The sequence below is a fragment of the Trichechus manatus genome, unplaced genomic scaffold (assembly GCF_000243295.1).
Source record: "Trichechus manatus latirostris isolate Lorelei unplaced genomic scaffold, TriManLat1.0 scaffold00073, whole genome shotgun sequence".
NCBI classification, from domain to species: domain Eukaryota; kingdom Metazoa; phylum Chordata; class Mammalia; order Sirenia; family Trichechidae; genus Trichechus; species Trichechus manatus.
Genome location: NW_004444009.1, coordinates 9,236,661 through 9,253,855, shown reverse-complemented (window position 1 = coordinate 9,253,855; position 17,195 = coordinate 9,236,661). Strand labels below are relative to the sequence as shown.

At 38.1% G+C, this 17,195-nt stretch overlaps 2 protein-coding genes across 10 annotated transcripts in view; both read right to left on the bottom strand.

Moving 5' to 3' along the window:
- Positions 1-657: 657 nt before the first annotated feature.
- NRAS (NRAS proto-oncogene, GTPase) lies at positions 658-7,823 on the bottom strand. 2 transcript variants are annotated; one of them, XM_004380373.2, is made up of 7 exons: positions 7,699-7,823; positions 7,074-7,201; positions 4,785-4,963; positions 2,304-2,463; positions 1,536-1,659; positions 1,145-1,176; positions 658-1,041 (listed from the first exon to the last, which is right to left on the bottom strand). In XM_004380373.2, the coding sequence occupies exons 2-5, from the start codon at positions 7,182-7,184 to the stop codon at positions 1,540-1,542; spliced, it is 570 nt and encodes a 189-aa protein (XP_004380430.1). In that variant the 5' UTR covers positions 7,185-7,201; positions 7,699-7,823; the 3' UTR covers positions 658-1,041; positions 1,145-1,176; positions 1,536-1,539. The 2 variants fall into 2 exon arrangements, with proteins under 2 accessions (XP_004380430.1, XP_023590666.1); XM_023734898.1 differs by lacking the exon at positions 7,074-7,201 and having other exon boundaries at positions 7,699-7,814.
- A 130-nt stretch (positions 7,824-7,953) lies between these two features.
- CSDE1 (cold shock domain containing E1) overlaps positions 7,954-17,195 on the bottom strand; it is a 41,162-nt gene continuing 31,920 nt past the window's right edge. For 3 of the 8 annotated variants that reach the window (XM_023734892.1, XM_023734893.1, XM_023734896.1), the window contains 8 exons: positions 16,891-16,998; positions 16,092-16,267; positions 15,350-15,462; positions 14,126-14,245; positions 11,519-11,697; positions 10,447-10,610; positions 9,584-9,716; positions 7,957-9,244 (listed from right to left, as the gene is read on the bottom strand). In XM_023734892.1, coding sequence (XP_023590660.1) covers positions 9,197-9,244; positions 9,584-9,716; positions 10,447-10,610; positions 11,519-11,697; positions 14,126-14,245; positions 15,350-15,462; positions 16,092-16,267; positions 16,891-16,998 — 1,041 coding nt within the window. In that variant the 3' untranslated portion in view covers positions 7,957-9,196. Of the gene's footprint in view, positions 9,245-9,583; positions 9,717-10,446; positions 10,611-11,518; positions 11,698-14,125; positions 14,246-15,349; positions 15,463-16,091; positions 16,268-16,890; positions 16,999-17,195 lie in introns of all 8 variants that reach the window. The other 5 variants (XM_004380370.1, XM_004380371.1, XM_023734894.1 and 2 more) reach the window with 3 other exon arrangements.

Sequence of the window (17,195 nt, the reverse complement as noted above, 5' to 3'; positions counted from 1 at the left end):
GAAATTTTTACAACATTTGAACACCTGCAAATGTAGAGCTCTCTGGTATGACCCAAATTTGAATACCAGTGGAAGTTCATCGAACATTAGATATCAGTAAGCTGTAAGAAAGAAATTAATATATTTTATAGGTAGTAACCTACAAAAGAATGTGAAGATTAGGTAAAAATTAAGTGAAATTGTTCATAATTATTTCCAGTTTCATCTTTCTCCTTGGAAAGCCCCAAAACAGGCCAATGGAAAACCAACTTCATACATGTAAGAAACGGCATCTGCTATTATAGGTGTATCTTTTCCTCAAAGGTAGAGAGATCACAGACATATATACCTCAGACATTCATTTTCATATATAATGGTTTCTGAGACATCTATACCACTTTAGTATTGTAAAGGAAGTCTACAAACCACTTCTAGGAAAAAGGCACTTCACTGTGAGAGCTGGATTTAATTACATGAAAGTCGAGAAGACTAGGATAGACTCAAAAGTCAGTCTTCATTTTTGTATTTATGAATACAGAGCAGATGCCAGTTTATAGAGTGTAGCCAATAACATCACAAACAAACCAAACAGCAACATTAGCTATATTCTCTGTAAATAGTAATTTATGACATTTTTCCAAAAACCAACATAGTTCCAAGTTCAACAGTAAAAAGGACAAAAAAAAAAAAAAAAAAAAAAAAAATCACCAGCAGTTGCTACTTTAGAGCTCAAGACACTGTTTTCAACAGAATTTTATGTCTACAGTTTGGTTCTCTGTTTCAGAGCATGAATTACTTTTCAGATGAAAAACCTGGGGTGGCAGAGGTGTATGTGTGTGAGGGGAGAGAACCCAGGGAGGAAAAATACTGGGTAGTAACAAGAGGTGCATTTCTCTGGTCAGACAACCACATGAGGAGGTAGTTATTCTGAGAACTTCTCAAATAGAGAATATTTTACTGATCTACTGAGAGTTGGGGAAGTACAGGAGCTTCTCTGTAAGACTGAAGATAGCTACAAGAATACTTCTCCTCCAGGGAAGTCAGGACCAGGTGTCAGTGCAGCTGAAATAAAGACAGAATTTGTTAAGTGGCACATAGAGAGTATCCGAAAAACAAGTTTAAAAAATCCAACCTCAATGATGATACATTTCCCAATTTGTCCTACCTTGAAAGTGGCTCTTTTCTGATGCTAGAACTCTGTAAGTATAAGAAAAGAACATGCACCATGTCACTGTCATCCAGTTGCAATGGAGTGATCCTTTAAACCCCTGGCCAGGGCCAAGAATTGGGATATATACATATACTTCATAAATAATGTCTTCTAATTTCTTATATTATCAAAAATGTAAAGATGTTTGTAGAATATATGTTTTAAAAATAGTTCAGGCCTCATTATTCTCAGAAAAGGTGCCATAAGAAAAATATTTTATAGTTATAGGTGAGCAGAGATCATCGTTCTAAACAGCAGTGTAGAGAAAGTAACAATTAACACTCCTCCAAACTGCCTGATGCTAACTGATAAGATTTATTATCACGTGAAAAGACAGAATGCTCACCTTGTTACATCACCACACACGGCAACCCCATACAACCTTGAGTCCCATCATCGCTGCTGTTGAGTTTTTTCATTCGGTACTGACGTATTTCTCTTACCAGTGTATAAAAGGCATCTTCAACACCCTATAAAAGAATAAGCAAAAAGAAAGAAAATAATAAAGACAGCTCGACTGACACAATCCAAGTTGTAAGTTCTCTCTCATTTGTACTTCTTCATGTGAATTTTAAATTCCTGTCACTAAATTAATAGGAAATCTGGACTATTAAATAGGAACTCTAAAGCTCGCTGCCTCTAAATAACTTTAGCTGCTAAAATGGGGTAACTGAGTAAGAGGACATTAAATTTAGCATCCTACTGAATTACATTAATAGACTGACATACAAATGGCACATTCTGCCACAAAAAAAAAAAAAAAAAAAAAAATCAAGCAAAGAAAAAAAGGTAATGTAGGACACAGAGAACTATGAGATCTAAAGATTCCAGTCAGGAGGGCTTACGCCCTAAACAGTGATTGGTGTTAGAGAAAGGACTAATGTTTATAAATATTTTTTAATCAAGGGACTTCACTGTAGAAATATTTGTGCATGTTAATGTGGAAGTAAAAAATGCGCACCAGAATAATAAGTTCATTTTGTGCTCAAAGTAAAGAAAACAGAACACTATTAAAAATCCGTAAGAAAAGAATACGTGTCCTACTTCTAGCAAAGAGTTAATGAATGAAATTTTTCTGCCTAAAACAAATCCTTGCCCTGATGCTGAAAGATACCTGTCTGGTCTTGGCTGAGGTTTCAATGAACGGAATCCCATAACTCTTAGCCAGTTCATGCGCTTGTTTTGTGTCAACTGTCCTTGTTGGCAAATCACACTTGTTTCCCACCAGCACCATAGGTACATCATCTGAGTCTTTTACTCGTTTAATCTGCTCCCTAAAAAAAGGAATGTTATCAGGATGTAAGAATAATCAAGCTTTCAAGAGGGATAAAACAGGGCAAAAGAGAAACTAGAAAAATTTATCTAACCTTGTTAGATTCTAGTATTGAGTTTCACTTTTTTTTTTTTTTTCTCCTACTATAGATCTTGTAAGCTAAGGAGATTGTTTAGACTTGACGCAACAGCCATAGGAAAGTCAAGTGCCAGTTTACCTCCTAGTAGAAGTGGATGGCTATTCTATCCATGTCTGGCTGATGGTTAAAAAAAAAAAAAAAAAAAAGGAGCCCTGGATTTAACTGGCAACTCAAAATTGCTGTCTAGATTAAAGTCTGGAAGTAAAAACTCTAAAGCTCACTGCCTGTAAATAAGTTTTAGAAGTTCCTTTCAGAATGAGTGACAGTATTTTAACAGAAAACAGTCTACCCTCTTCTCTAGAAGAATGTCCAACGTTTTCTTCAAACAAAATTATAGTCGGAAGTCCAAGATATAGAAGACACCAGAACTGCTCTAATTAAAAGGGGACTGAAGGATCTGGAATTCCCAACTGATCAGCATCCTCTTCCATGACATGGAAGAAATACCCCAGAGCATGTCTAGATTCTCTACAACAGCACTGTCCAATAAACGTTTCTTTCTGAAGAAACGTTCTGTATCTGTGCTGTCAAATATGGTAGCTTCTAGCCACATGACCACTTGAAAAGCTGCTAGTGTGGCTGAGGAACTGATTTTTAAATTTTATTTAATTTAAATTTAAATAGCCACATGTGGTTTGCAGCTACTGTACTGCACAGCTCTAGACTCTACTCTTGGATTACATGCAGTCATGTACCTGAACTGCATTACATTGGCCATCTGCAGTATAATGTGCTTTGGTGTGATGCCAGCAAGCTATGTTAAGGGACACTGTAAGAGAGCCTGATGAACTTGGACCATGTCACTGTTAGGTTTACTACCATTTTTTATATAAACAACCCTCTTTGAAGATCTATCAGAAAATTTTCTTCTGGTCTTGGTATAATTTTGCTTCTTCTCAGCAACTGATTTATTTTCAGCATAGAGACACTTCTTACAAGAGCTGCCAGATTTGCAGTCTACCTCTATAAGGTCAATGAAGCTTCATGGCACATAATTATAGAAGAAGCTTATTCCTAACTCCATTTTTCTTTAAATCTCTTTATCTCATTTCTTAAACTTATTTTTAATTAAATTTATCTTCTATACTTTGTACATTTTTACAAGATACTTTAAATCATCTTTGGTTTGAAGTAAGGTATAAAATGAAAACTGAATAAATGCCTTAGAAGGAAGAAGAAAAATGACTTCTAGGAATTCAACAAATATTTGGGTGTTTGCCAAGTGTTGGGTATTTTATTAAATATTGCTGTTATGTCCAGAGAGAGAAAATGGAAAGTAGAGCAGGTTTAGGAGAAAAAAATACTGAATTCAGTTTTGGGCCAGTTTGTTTCTGTGAGCAGACATCTTTATATGGATGAGAATAAGCCAGGAGTCAAGGCTGGAGGCAGGGCATTTACTATGTGATGAACACTGTTCTGAGTGATACACATACATAATACATTAACTCATTTAATCTTCACAAACTCTACGAGGTAGGTACTACTATCTCTACATTACAGATAACGAAACTGAGGCACAAAGATTTAGCAGTTTGCCCAAAACTCACATAGTTAGTAAATGATAAAGCCAAGTTTCAACCCAGGTAGAGGCCACGTTCTAAACCATTATGTTATTCTGCTAAAGAGCTCTCAGCTAAGAAACATTAGCCCTGGATTTTGGTCCTGGCTCTGCTACTAATAACAATCACAACACTGAAACCGAACAAACCACCTTCTGAACTCTAGTTTCTGATTCTGTAAAATAAGAATGTTGTACCAGAATTTGTTAAGGCACAATCTAGCTTTGAAACTTTATGGTTCTATGGAGAGAGACCATCTTTATGTTCCTTTGTCCTGCTTTCATTTTTATCTACTCCTCATCTATCATTTTTTCTATTACTTACAGAAAAATGTTTCTAAGAATTGTTTTGCTCTCTGAAATCCCTTCATGATTTTACAACACCTCTAGTTCTGAATCTTTCCCACTAGCAAACTTATGTATTATTACACATTCTAGCAATATCATATAAAACAAATTCCAGTATTAATTTTCAATAATAACCTGATTCTCAATGCCAAGCAACCTAAAACCAACTCTTCCATAACAAAGCTGCATCTTCCCCAATGTGGCACCCTCATTCCCCCAGAAAGCTTCAGAACACACTTAAAGATCATCCTTCCAGAAAAAATAATGCCCCTAGTACCTGTAGAGGTTAATATCTGCAAATGATTTGCTATTATTGATAGCAAACACACAGAGGAAGCCTTCGCCTGTCCTCATGTACTGGTCTCTCATGGCACTGTACTCCTCTTGTCCAGCTGTATCCAGTATGTCCAACAGACAGGTTTCACCATCTATAACCACCTGTTTTCGGTATGAATCCTGGGGTTGTGGAGGAAGGGGGTGGGGAGATAGGGACATTCAATTTTTACTAAAAACCACAGGGAAAGCAATGTAATTGACAAGGTTAAATAAGCTCCTAATATCCAAGTCCATTATTTCTGTTTATCTGGTTTGCTCCTCAAAATGCTAATACATAGTCACAAACAGAACACACTTAATGTCACCCTAGGAAAAAAGCCCCAAATCCTCTATGTCTGCAGAAAGGAAAAAATGGTCATTCTGTTTCTGGAAAAGATAAAAAAACAGGGCAATTCAAAAGAGGGATCTACATACTACAGTTAGGAGACTAGAGATTAAGTTCATAGTGTATTTTACTAAGGTATAATCTGGACTATTCTTATTTGAGCTGTTTATTCTACTTTACAAATTTTAAACATACCTCCAATGATAACTTGGTTCTGGTTATAGCATCATACACAAATAAATACAATATTTATGACTAAACACACAAATACTTGCTTCTGGTTTCAATATCAATGTTTCTTTCTCACCATGCCAGATTATACCTTGGGAAAATATTCCAGAATCAAATTTCTGAAAGTTCGGAACAAAAATTACTTCCCTAAGAAGATAGATATGCATAGATCTAACAAAAAACAATTCCAATTGGCTTTAAGGCAAAAATTTTACTACCTATATTCTGGGAATTCAGTTAAAAAAAATAGTATCATTACACTTGGTAAAGATCTGGCTCCAAAAACAGAATATGCCTAGTTTCCTGGCCCACTGATCATTCCTCTGTAACTCACTTCATGATGGGACTCTAACATATATTACTCTTTCAAATCAACATAGAATTCACTTTATCAAAACTTCCTCAAAGCAAGAAAGACGGTTAAGTGTTCTGAGAAACTAAGCAAAATTAGACAGATTCTAGGCAAAACAAATTTATAATAATAGAAGTCAGACAAGTAATTATCTCCTAATAGGGAGGGGGAAGTTACTAATGGAAAAGGGGAATGGGAGAAATCTCTGGGGTAACGGAAATGGAAATGTTCTATATTTTGATCTGGGTGGTGGTTACATGAGTATATCCAAATGTAAGGTCACTGAGTTGTAGACATAAGATTTATGTATTTTACTGTATGTAAATTACACCTTAATAAAAATTTTAAAAGGTTCTAACTATTGATATTGAAGCTGTTAAGCCTGAAATGGAGATTTGCTGAAAGATTATGGTCAATTTTTAATAGTGGCTATGTTAGAGTTAGTTTGCATTAATTAAACTCTCAATAGCTGGGTGGTAGGGAGGCCAGGTTGTAGATAATAAGACAAGTAAATAAAACAATGAAATAAATAAAATATGCAAAAAAAAATCTCTAGAATTAGCCATTTTTTAATTAAATAAAATCATAAAACTTTTTATTTAAAGGGTTTTAGAAGTCACTTATAGAAGCCAATCTATAGCATGAACTCCCATGGTAACAACAGAATACTTAGAGTAAGTACTATTTATGCAGTACTTCACATGGGGTTGCCATGAGTCTGAATTGACTTGACGGCAACTGGTTAGGGTTACCATTCACAAATAATTTAAGCATATTACCTTACTTGATTTGCACAACATCCCTGTGTGGTACAGAGTAAGTTTATGGTTATTTAACAGATGAAGAAAATGAGGCTCAAAGAGGTTAAGTGACTTGCTTATATAACTAAATAAGCAGTAAATGGGGACCTGAATCCTAGACATAGTGACTCAAAATCTTCTTTCTACTCCAACTCACGGTCTCAGCTACTTGAAAGAGTCAGATCTCTGAATCCTTCATCTCTATCCTGCTATATAATCAGACAGACAGTACCTCTACCTAGGCCTGTTTCTTTCTGATAGAGCTGTCATATCTGAAGAAACTCAATGTATTCAACCTTGAATTTGCAACACTTTTCAGAGCTGTTAGAAATTGTAAACTTTTGAGAAAATTTTCAGCAGGTAATAGAAATGAATTCCACAAACATGGAAAGCTTTACATACTGTGTTACTGAATGAATAAACAAAATAACTTTTTATTTTCTCTCCTACTTATTCCTTTAATTGGTAAAGGGGTAAATCCGAAATGAAAGCTAGCGTCAACAGATTACTACTGGGCCTCACCTCTATGGTGGGATCATACTCATCTACAAAGTGATTCTGGATTAGCTGGATTGTCAGTGCACTTTTCCCAACACCACCTGCTCCAACCACCACCAGTTTGTACTCAGTCATTTCACACCAGCAAGGACCTGCAGGAAAGCAGCCATTAGGGTTAATTGGCGAGCCACACCTACACTACTTCAAAGCTTTTTATAATCAATAGTTACTAAAACCAGAGTTTGAAATGTATCGGTTTCATACACGTGACCCTCCGCCTGATACTTAAAGTGATTCAGGAAAGGGCAAAATCATTTGCAGGTTGGTCTGGGCCTCAGAATCTTGGATGCTAGTCCTTTAGCTACCCCTACCCTCGTCTATTTTCCAACAATCCTTGGGCCCCGCCCTCAGCCGAAGGTAAAGAAAGCCCCTTCCTACTCCCTCAGCAAGCCTTCCGAGCTCCAACCCGCTGTCTCCAAAGAACCTCCCCCCTCCCCGCTGTCTCCAAAGAACTCCCCACACAGAAATCAAAACCAAGGACCCCCGCCCAAGGCCTTTTGTCTCCAGCTCGCTGATTCCGCTCGATTCCTGGCCACAATGAGACGCCTCTATGCTCAAAAGCCGAACTCCCCACACGCGCAAGCCTTACCTCAAGCTCTACTGCCTCCGCTTCGGACGGATTCGGGACCACAAGCGGGAAAAATGCTGGAGACCCCGGAACCGCCATGAACAGCCCCCACCAGGGAGCGGCACTTCCGGCCCCGCCCGCTACGCAATCAGTCGGCGCCCCGGGCGCCCGAGTTCCCGCCCCGGCCACGTGGGCCTCCGACCGGCTAGTCACGCGGCAGGCCCCACCCATACCCGTCCCTCCCACACTGGACGTTTCGATAATGAAAGCTCTGGGTGCTAGTGGTGTTCTCAAAAATCAGTAAAACTTTATTCGCTTCCATTCTTTCGCCATTAACAGAAAACTGGAGAAAGCAAAAATGTTTTGTGTTTACAAAGATAAATGGCCTCTTTACCCAGAGAAGATCAAAACCTCAAACGACAATGGGGAAGATACAGCGCCCTTCCCCACACCCCCTGAGCTGACCCTTGTCATCTTAGACAAAGCTTTCAGTCCACTTGCCAGGGACCCTGTATGTGGCCAATTCAAGATGAGGGCCAAGAATCAGATCAATCCATTCCCGTGATACAAGGTCGAACAGAAGCTACACCAAGTCCAGTGCCTGTATTTTACAGACACAGGAACCAGGTGGCTACTTATAAAAAAAACAAGATTCATTTCAGGCACAACTTTTTTATTATTTTTTTGTTTTGTTTTTAAATCAGTAAAAGAAACTGGGTCCTAGAAGCTGCAGTGATCTAAGCAGCAGCATTTGTGCATTCGTCCTTTTTTTGTTTAAATACATTTAAATTATCACTGCTGGCGCACCTTATTTGCATGAAATTCTGCACCATACATACTAATTGTAGTAAAGTTACCCCTATCCCAGGGAAAAAAGAACTACTCTGGAAGATAATTTTCACTGAAATCTAACCAAACTGTTAAGTGGACTGTGACAAGATTATAAATGATATGAAAAATAATATTTTAACATTTGGCCATCAACTTAAGGAAATAGTTTGCCTATATAAATTTTTGTACTTTTTAAAAGGTAATATAATCTACCCTCATAATGGTCCTCAGAATTAAAGCATAATGAACAGGGAAGAAAAGGAATAGAATGCAACTGAGTGATAAGGCAGAACATCTTGCCAGAAGTAATGAAGGTAAACACTAAATATCAAGTGCAGAATTTCATAGGGCCAGCAAGATAACAGTCTATATTTATCACTTACACAGGCAATGTGGATTTTGCAATTACCAGTTGCGTTAAATGCACCAAATAAAGCTCCTAAAATTGATACTATAAGGCGCCACCTTAAGTTTTCCAGGCTGCAACTGTGCATAATTTTAAAATGGTTTTCTTAAATTTATTTATTTTTTAAACATAACATGAGGAAGGTGTTAAAACTGGTGTAATAGCTCAATAGAATAAGTATTCCAGATTTTGGGAGGGATGAAGAAGGAGATATTCAGAACCCTTCACCAAAATCCCCCCAACTTGATCATAGTGGATTAATGATATGCTTTGTGGATGTGATTAGTCAATGACACCAGCTTGACGGATCTTTCTTTCGGCACCAAATCCCTGTGAAGAAATAAAATTACAGTTAATGACCTGGGTACATAGCAATCATAGTACCTTCACAATTCCAAAATGAAATACAAAAGCATTATTTTTAATCATCTTAAGAACCACCAATTTTTTCCTAGAAAAGAAAATCTATAGTAATCCCTTTGGCCCCGTTACCTAAACTATGTTCTAAGTATCAGGAAAAGCAAGAAATGTGAGCAACCACCACGTCAGGAGCTCAACCAATGTATAGATGCAATACTGAAGCTCTTTGCTTCGTTAAGTTCTCTGAGAGACCTCAGCAATCTGCTGGTCTGTCAGTTGGCCTCCCCCAAGGCTGGTATGGCCTCATACCATTGAGTTATCTGGTCCCCTTGGCTGACGAAGAACCATTAGGCGAGGAGCACTGGCATCATCCAGGGTGGTGCTCTTCAAGCGATTGACCAACCGATCAGGTCTTGGAGCTGCAACAGCCTTGGGGCCTTCGCTGTAAGAAAGTTAAGAGGTCAGAAGCAGCAACACTTGGTGGGAAAAAAGCAAATACTTGTAGAAGAGTGTGTTTTATACCTAACTACCCAAATGACTTGCTTTTAATGAGCAACTCTTGTGTCATCTAGCCAGCTAGCAAAACAGGATTTGACAATTCCCCCCCCCCCTTCAACTAGGTTTATTACTGTATAGGAACTGGAAGAATCATTTGGGTGAGGGTTATCCCTACACTTGTCTGAAACCAGAGAGACCAGTTCCACAGATAAAGAAAACAAGGTAGTAGATGTGAAAAACCTTTAAAAAGTTAAATATGAAGAAATATTCCCAGGCACTCCAAGCTCTTCCAATGGTAACAATGTTACTGAGGTTTTTTTGTTTTTGTTTTTTAAAGTATATGAAGTCAGGACTGCTAAACTATAAAATTAGAATTTTAAGCAAAATATAACCTAGAAATGGGGCCAGGCAGAACAGGAACAGAGTTCACATAATATTGTTTTTTTATTTTTAAGATCTAGCATACAGCAAGTGCTCAAATAAAATGTTTCACTGGGACAAGTTTCTGATATTAGAAGTTAGATAATGAAGACTCCAAGTAAAAAAGACATAAGAAGTATCAGTGTGCGGGGGTGGGTGGCGGGTGGAGAAAGACAGTGAAGGAAAAGATAGAAATGTGATAGCAGAGAACACACCAGAAGGGTGGTTACTGATCCAACAAAAATAAAACTCACCAGACTCGCCAAACATTACAGGCGCTGCATTTGCCAGTGCGCTGATTAAGAATCACCGAGAACTCCACCTCATCTCCCGCCTGTAGCTCCACGCCATCCTGAACTTCTTTCACGTGGAAAAAGAGCTTCTTGCTATCTCCTACTTCATAGTTAATGAAGCCAAACTGAAATTAAATAAAGTAGCTAAAAAAAGGATATATCACAGGTGGAGAAAGCACTTCACTTTGAAAGAAGCACAATGCTTGACTAAAACTAGAAGGGGAGTTATAAAACATGATATTAATGGTAATACTCCAGTTCAGCTGCCTGGGGCAGCTTATGGTGGCGCTCTTCAAACGATAACGTAATGGGCTGCAAAACTTGCCAGGGAAGAAATTTTCTTTCAAATCACTGGCACTCACTTTAAGATTGAAGGAAACAAAGACTTTTAACACTGCTCTGCTCCTTCATATATTATGAACTATGTTTTTCAACTCATCAAAATCATCAGGGAGATGTTATTTGAACATGTTTTCATCTTAACCCCTTCTAGAATTATTAAACTGGGTTTTGATATTATAAGAAATAGCCATACATACAAAATGTTACATTCACTGTATTTGTATTGAAAACAGTCCTCTCTGAGGACTCACAGGGAAATTTCACACAGGTCTCAGTACCAGGGATAATTTTGTTTGCCCTCAGCTTATTTTATAAACACTTCTAATTACGGTTTCTTTCTTCATGTCATATGTAAAGGAAGCTCTGAGCTAAAGCTACTAAAAACTTTGTAGTCTTTAGTTCTGGAAATCTCACTCCAGACTTATTTTCCCTATCACGTAATGCCAGTTATTAACAGCACTCTTATTTTCTCTTCACCAATACTGTCACTTAATTTTTGGTCTTCATGTATTTTTTATAAGCTACCTCAAATTATTGAAAAAGGGTTAAAGTAGAAGTAAAAACCAAATTAATGTTGATGGTTCCCTCTTGGCTGAAAAAATTTCGGAGTTTTGTTACTACTTGGCAAATTAAAAAAAATCCCTTAATTCATAAAAAGATCAAATTTAGAGCCAAAGATACTGCCACTTACCTGATCTTTCACACACTCCACTGTGGCCCTACGCAGGGGTGTGATGTTATAGGCCATAGTCTGTGCATTTTGGCCCAGGACACACAACTGGAACTTGACACTCTCCCCTTTCTGCAGGCAATCCCCTTTGTTGGCCATCCCAACTATGCCAAATGGATACACCTCACCTTTCATATCCCCTGTGAAGAGAAACAGTACAAATATTTCACAGCAGCCATCTGATGACAGTCCTAATGTGTTTACATAGTTGCTAAAAACGGATGTTCCTTGAAAAAATCCTGAATGCTAACTACCACCATGAAACATGAGGACGTGATAGCTCATTAGAACCTGCCTAATAAACAGTTTTAAACTGTATTTATGAATTTACAAATACCACTATTGCTTACAATCCCATTACTCTTTAAGCTCAACTAGATTACCTTCTTCTCAAGTTTATAATGTGAGCCCAACAGCCAAATATATTTCTGCCCCATACTCGACTGAGAATTAAACAGGCATGGGCAAAACCGATGTAAATATCCCACCTCCTTTCTTTGTTCTGATAGTGCCTCCCACAAACTAATGGGCTCCCTTCCCCTATTATCAGGGGTCAGCAAACTTTTTCTTAAAGGGCCAGGGAGTAAATATTTTAGGCTTTGTTACAACCACTCAACTACGCTGTTGTAGTAAGAAAGCAACCAAAGACAATTTGGCCTTGGCTGTGTTCCAAGAAAATAGGCCACCATATTTGCCAAGCCCTGCCCTAGAGGTAAAAAACTGGCTGGAGGTCAGCGCAGGCTACGATTTAAACCTGGGCCAAAGAGGTCAGATGCTTAACAATTCAGCATCCAGGTGAATCCACCAAATAAAAGTGGGCAAGAGGAGAAAACATCAGACTGAAGTCGGAAGCTTCAGAACTGGAAATGTTTTTAACCATGCTCCTAATGATTACAGGAGAGTAAGTCCCTCACCCCTAAACACACAGGAACCAAAAAGTAAGGAGATCCTTCCAGCAGATTAAATCATTCAGAAGAGTGATCAGAGACAGCTGGCCTGACCTAGCTGGGTAATAATTACCATTTATTAAAGCACTTATACCAATTCACATTTAATCTTCATAAAACCTTCTGAGGTTGAAGATAATCTCTTCATTTTAAAGATAAACTGAGTTTGGAAAGATTTAAGATACATATCCCAAGATTATAGAGGTAGTGGAAGAGCTGGTGTTCAGATCTAGGGCTGCCCAACTCCAAAGCCCATGCTCTTATATTCATTAGAGTTGTGTTACAAAATAAAAGAGCTGCTTTTATTTACTCATTGCCACCAAGTGGGAAAATGTGATCTCCAGGTAGGCTTAGAGATTTCCAAAAAGTTTCCCTTTCCACCAAATATTTGCTTTGGATGATATCCTACAGTCAGTGCTGAGGAAGAGGACTGTGGGGTGGGAGTGCAAAAGGAAAAGTGGCATGTTAGAGAAAGGAGGAAGGATATTTGACAATACTTCATTGGATGACATTAGATGCCCGTACTTCCCTCTTAGTGAAGTGGTATCATCACAGCATTAGTTTAAAAGACTGATTTGCTATAAAGTCAACTGATAGTTAGAGGTGGGGGATAATGGTTCTATGTAAAATAGAAATTTCTAAGAACCTCATGCGGTAAAGGAAAAGTTCATTTCCTTCTTCCCAATGCCCTGCTCTTTCTCCACTTGACTTTGACCCCATGACTCCTAGATGACACAAAGGCTTATCATATACTTTGTGAACTAATCCATCATCTTTCAAACCCTCTCATCTACCTCATCATTACCCCAATCATCCATGGTGTTCCCTCCTTCCATTTCTACTACAAACTTGTTTTATGCACACAGACCATAAAAAGTTGGTCTTTCTGGTGGTGACTGTTAGGGGGAGGGGTGGCATCTGAACTCAAAGAATTCTCAAAGATGGGAAGAAAAGTGCAGAAAAGTGAAAAATAAAGGGAACCTTGGGCTGGAGACAAGAGGAAGGATCCCCATGGAACCCTAGTTATTAAGAAATAGAGTAAACTTACACAGAACGCAAGACTATTTGTAGAAATGGATGGTGTTAGAAAAAAACTTTAATAGAGGAAAATTATAAAGATATACTGTTGTTAGGTGCTGCCAAGTCAGTTCCTACTCATAATGACCCTATGTACAACAGAATGAAACAATACCTGGTCCTGCGCCATCCTCACAATCGCTGCTATGTTTACAGCCACTGTGTCAATCCATCTCATTGGGAGTCTTCCTCTTTTCACTGACCCTCTACTTTACCAAGCATGATGTCCTTCTCCAGGGTCTGGTACTATATACTAATAAACTATACAGACTAAGCTCAGTCAGTTGAGAATATCTGACTAGTATACACTCAACATTAAATGATTATTTTTCGTGTGCGATTTTGTTCTAAGTCAATTTCAATCATAACTCACAAGAGTTAGCTGCTCATGTCTCAGTCATGTGCTCAATGCAGCAGTCATTTGTTCACAACTTAAACCCAGGTTGAGACCATTTTCAGGAACTATAGAAACTAACCGTGGTTTAAAAGACTGATTTGTCACTTGTATGGCAAATCTGAAACAATCTGATAGGGATGCTCTTACCCTCTTCCACAATCTCAATCATTCCTTGGTACTCAGTCTGTGTTGGATCAACACTCCTCAGAGGGCGAATGACTTTACCAGAGTAGATGGTGGGATCAGCTTCTTCAGTAATACCATTCACTGCAAAACAAAAGCCAAATACATCTCTCATTCAAAAATTTTATTTCAAATTCTACCTCTTAGGAAAAAAGTGAGCCAAAAAGGGGGGAGTGTTAACACAGGGTTGGTTGGTTGTTGCTACTCTCGAAATGGGGCAGGGAGCCTGATGTCAAGTCTACTGCTAGAGCTGTCACCTGACCTCGAATACTTTTAAACTATCATGAAAATGCCTCCTTTCATTAAATAAATGCACCTTGTTTAAGGAATTAACAAGTATTCTTATTTAAAACACGTCTTGCTCTCTCACCTTTTCCAAGTGACTAAATACTACCTTTTTAGGGAGGCCTTTCCTGGTCTCTAAAACAGCAATCCCCAATACTCCTTATATCCCCCTTCCCTGATTGATTTCATCTCAGTAGCACATAGTCCTATCTTTCTAAACATACTATCTACAATATTTTACTTGTTTGCCCAAACTTGCCACTAAAAATAAGCTCAATGAAGGCAGGGATCTGTTTTGTTCACTGCTGTATCCCCTCATGTCTAGAATGCAGAATGCACTTAGATATTTACTAAATTTAAACTAATGGTCTCAACTATCATTTCTCCAGGGCTCGCCAAAGGAAGTGTCACCTGGGGAATTCAGATAAAAGCAAAAAGCAAGCTGGAGATCTTAAATAGCAATGATTGTCTTAATTTCCCATTATTTTTCACATTTAGACTCATTCTGCTCCAAAACAGTCTTCTAGGGGACATTGTCTTTTCTGTCCCCAATTCAATGGAGATTTTACATCTTGGGTTTATTTATTTTTTTTAAAGTGACGTTAAATTCAAAATAAACTTAAAGTAAGTAACCTAAAAATATCCAGAACAGCGGATTTCAAACTTTAGTGTCCATCAGAAGAACTGGATGGAACAGACTGCCCACTCCCAGAGTTTCAGTAGGTCTGGGGTGGGGTCCAAGAACTTGCATTTGAAACAGCTGCCAGGGGATGCTGCTTATCCTGGGATCACAACCTGAGAATCATCAATCTAAAACATCTGGGTGTTCGCTCCCTCTCCAACTCTGTCTTTCATCTCCTACCCAAAGCATAGGTTGAATAAGTAGAAGTCACAATTCATTACCTGAGTGTGTTTTATTCACTTTTTCTGCACTGACTTTGTTGCCTTTGCCTTTGGACAAACTATACTCGACCATGTCCCCCAATTCCAGGCTATCGACATCACCAGAGAACTCACTGGGGAGGAAAGAAAATGGTATTTTGAATAAACCACTACCACAAACATCACCAGTAACAAGCAGCCTTTATTTCTTCAATAATAACATTCATGAAGTGCTTACTTATGCTAGAAAACTTTTTAAGCACTTTATATGTATTGACTCATTTAATCGTCAAAACCACTCTTTCAAGAAGTACCATTATCCCTAGCTTCAAGACAATGAAAAACTTAGATACCAAGAGGTTAATTCATTTGATAAAAATACACAGGTAGTAAACGGTAGAGCCTGATTCAAACCCAAACTGTCTGGTGCTAGAGCCCATGCTAGTAATCACAATGCTATGTTATACACCAAATGCACAGCTCCCTGGTGCCACGGTACCAACACATTAAAAAAAAAAAAAAAATTCTTTCATGGAAGCAGAAAGGCCCCTATCCAATGCTCAAAGCAGGCACAGGCCCTTCTTTATCTTCTGGCAAGATGTTTTCTATATAGAGATAGATGCTTAACTTCAGTTTATACCTTGCCATAATTTAACCAGTATGGAATTTGGGATTCAGAAAATATAATCAACCAACACTAAATGTTTTAACTCCAAAACAAAAAGGATGACAAGCTGTAAGTGCCTAAAAAGGCATTCCTCACCTGTAATGGAAGAAGATTTCCTTATCATGATTGGCTGTTTCAATAAATCCAAAATTATCCTTCAGCGTTGCCACATAACCCAAGAGCCTCTTGGAGTTGGAATTACGACCTAAGAGTCGCACACAAGCTGCAATCTGCTGACCAGGCCTCTGTTTGTCACTAATACTAAATTCAACCTGTGGAAAACAAGGATGCTCATTAATACCATGCCAAGCTCCTTAGCTCTGAAAATGAGATCTACCACTTCCCTGGACCATGCTTTCCACTTCAAATATCCTTTATAATTACACTGATGGAAGAGATGTTCACCCAAACTAACACCTCCACCTCTCATTCCACTTCTCACAAAGGATTTTTTTATTTTTTCCTTCGGTGTGTGTTCCTTGTATATTATTAACTCCTCTAAAGGAGGGGTATCAGGAAACCAAACATACTAAATGTGAGAAAAATAAACAATATGAACTCTTTGGTGTGATTTTACTTTGATAATGTTTCAGTAACTGTTTTGACTTTCTAACTAATATTATCAATTTTATTTAATCCAATGGATTTAAGTACATCTTATGTTAATGCTTAAATACTGACTCCTCAAAAAAGCTTTAAGAAAAAATTTGTTAAGCCCTGTTCTAACTGGATTAAGCTGGTTTTAAATAAAAAGATTCTCAAATATTTAACTTTTTAGGCACAAAAAAACAGCTCAGCAAAACATGATAAAATCGAAGAAATCAATCTGCAGGATTTATGATTAAGATGATAATCTTATACTACTCCCCCCCCTCAAATAAGCAGATTATCTTGCCTTATCTCCTATTTGAGGAGAAGTAGATCCTTCCACATCCTTGGCTTGAAAAGCAATAGTCAGTTTCACCCCACAATCATCATAGGCAATAATGCCATCCTCAGCCTCCTAAAGAGAAAGAGACAGTCAGAATGCAATGAAAAAAATTTCAAGAGCAGCCCAGCTACCACCGACTGCTCTGACCAGGATCACAACAGAGGGTTCTGGACAGAGCTGGAGAAGGATGTAGAACATAATTCTAACTCACAAAAAAAAAACACCAGATTTACTGGCCTAAAGGAGACTGGAGAAACCCCGAGAGTATG

Excerpts from the sequence above, each read along its gene's own strand:
- NRAS (XM_004380373.2), bottom strand. The coding sequence starts at position 7,184 with ATGACTGAGTACAAACTGGTGGTGGTTGGAGCAGGTGGTGTTGGGAAA. Across the intron at positions 4,964-7,073 it reads AGTATGATCCCACCATAGAG|GATTCATACCGAAAACAGGT; the intron begins GTGAGGCCCAGT and ends CCACAACCCCAG. Across the intron at positions 1,660-2,303 it reads CCTCAGCCAAGACCAGACAG|GGTGTTGAAGATGCCTTTTA; the intron begins GTATCTTTCAGC and ends ATTCTTTTATAG.